The following is a 2085-nucleotide window of genomic DNA, read 5'->3' as shown; positions in this document are numbered from 1 at the left end:
CCCCTTTGAAAACAGCAAAAATCACCCCGAATCACAAGGGCGATGTCTCTGAGGATGCTAACAATCATAGGCCTATATCACTCCTCCCATATAGAAAAACAGCGTATCTCAGACTTCATGACGACCTTAAATAAGCATTCGATAATTCCGAAATATCAAGTTTGGTTTTAGAACTCTAATGTCTACGAAACTACCTTCCAGTGTTTCACAAACCACGTATTAAATGCTGTTGATATGATCCAGTTTGCCGTGTGTTTATCAAAAGCTTTTGATCCCGAAATTCACAAAATCTTGCTAGACAAGTTAATCCACTTTAGCATAACAGGAAATTCTCACAACTGGTTCTCCACTTACCTAATAAACAGACGCCAGCATGTTCAGTGTAATAATGAAACTTCATCTCTTTTTAAAAGTAAATTGTGGTGTCCCCCGAGGTACCGTTCTAGGTTCATTATTATTTCTTTAATATATCAATGATAAAGTCAGTTCAAGCAAATTACATAATATCATCTTATTTGCGGATAATACAATCTATGCGTCTCACTGTAATATAATAGATCTTATCCAGACAGGAAATGACAAACTTGCTCAAGTAACAAGTTGTTTGAAAGCAAATAAACTGACACTAACAAAAAACTCACTATAAGATTTTACACCCTGACAAAGTGATTCCCCCAAACCTAAGGCCAATTCCCACGAACAATAAACGAGATATTTGAAAATAAGTTTCTAGGCATAGTTGTGATGGAAAAGCAATTGAACTGAAAATAACACACCCAGCTTATCAGAGACAAAATTTCTAAATATTTTTAGATATAGTTGAGGAAAAAAAGAAAAATCAAGCTTATCAGAGACAAAATTTCTAAACATTATGGGATTGTTCATCTGAGTGACCGTAACTGGTACTTATTACTCTCTTGTTTAACCCGCCTTGATATAATGCTAACTTCCCTTCCTTCCTTCACATTGCAAAAGCTAGTCACACGAACAATTGTTGACCTGTGGGGAAGGGACCAAACTAATGAGGCTTTCTATAATATACGGATCTTAAAGCAAACCAGATATTAATATTCTGCAACGTGAAGATTTTGTCTATACATGTTTAAATGGATTAACCAGTCAAGAGAACTATTTTCTTGTAATGTAAACGATAGATATCCCGGAAGAAACATATGCTATGTCCGTATCCCCGACATCCCAGCCTCATTCTAACATTAGTGCCAAAGTATTTAATAATTTTCCAGTTGAAATCAGATGTAAACCTAATCTTACTAGTTTTATATCTAGTCTAATAAAATACCTGATCTCGATGTACATTCAGTGATATCTATTATAGTTAATTCGGGTGCTTTCTAACTAATCTGTTGCGGTTTTATTGCAAAGGCCTTAAAACTGGGCTTCGTAAACTTAGTAACTAACGGAACTGGGTAACTTGTCCTTTCATTTTGATTACTTCTTACATTCCCTGTTTTAATATCTATTTCATACGAGATCTTAATTTATTTGTTTTAATGTTAACCTCATTAACCTCTTCTTCCCTCCTCCCTCCCTCTTACTCACCACCCCTCCTCCCCCCTCCCTCGCTCTCCCTTTCCCTATCCCCATCGCCCCTCCTCTTCCTCCCTCCTCTTACCCACTTCCCCTCCCCCACCTCCTCTCTCTCTCCCTATCCCCACCCCCCTTCCTCTTCCTCCCTCTCTCCCCCACCTCCTCCCTCTCTCCCCCACCTCCTCCCTCTCTCCCCCACCTCCTCCCTCTCTCCCCCAGCCACATACAAACCTCAGGACATTCGCCTGCAGAAGGATATGCGAGATGATCCTGAACGCCCACACGGCCGGCGACACCCTGGGCGTCTTGTAGCACATGCCCTCCGGTTCACACACCTTCTCGTCGAACCAGTACCAGTAGACGCTGAACCCGTTGACGACCACCATCGGGATTACTGTTGGGGAGGGGGGGAGGGGGGAGGGTGAAATCATGAGTTCGTAAAGGTGGAATGAAACTCATCAGCTAAAAAGTTTAAGGACTAGATGATATAACAGGAATAACTTTATCAGTAAAGATAAAAAAATGATAAAACGGGAA

The 2085-nt window shown here is 40.3% G+C and overlaps 1 protein-coding gene across 1 annotated transcript in view; it reads right to left on the bottom strand.

Moving 5' to 3' along the window:
* LOC119586528 (XK-related protein 6-like) overlaps positions 1–2085 on the bottom strand; it is a gene marked incomplete in the record, with an annotated part of 12684 nt that overhangs the window by 4102 nt on the left and 6497 nt on the right. Inside the window, 1 exon segment of the mRNA XM_037935282.1 lies at positions 1780–1942. Within this exon segment, the coding sequence (XP_037791210.1) occupies positions 1780–1942 (163 nt within the window).

The sequence above is a fragment of the Penaeus monodon genome, chromosome 21 (assembly GCF_015228065.2).
Source record: "Penaeus monodon isolate SGIC_2016 chromosome 21, NSTDA_Pmon_1, whole genome shotgun sequence".
Taxonomy (NCBI): Eukaryota; Metazoa; Arthropoda; class Malacostraca; order Decapoda; family Penaeidae; genus Penaeus; species Penaeus monodon.
The sequence above is the reverse complement of the archived record's forward strand: the minus strand, read 5'-3'. Positions and strand labels throughout refer to the sequence as shown.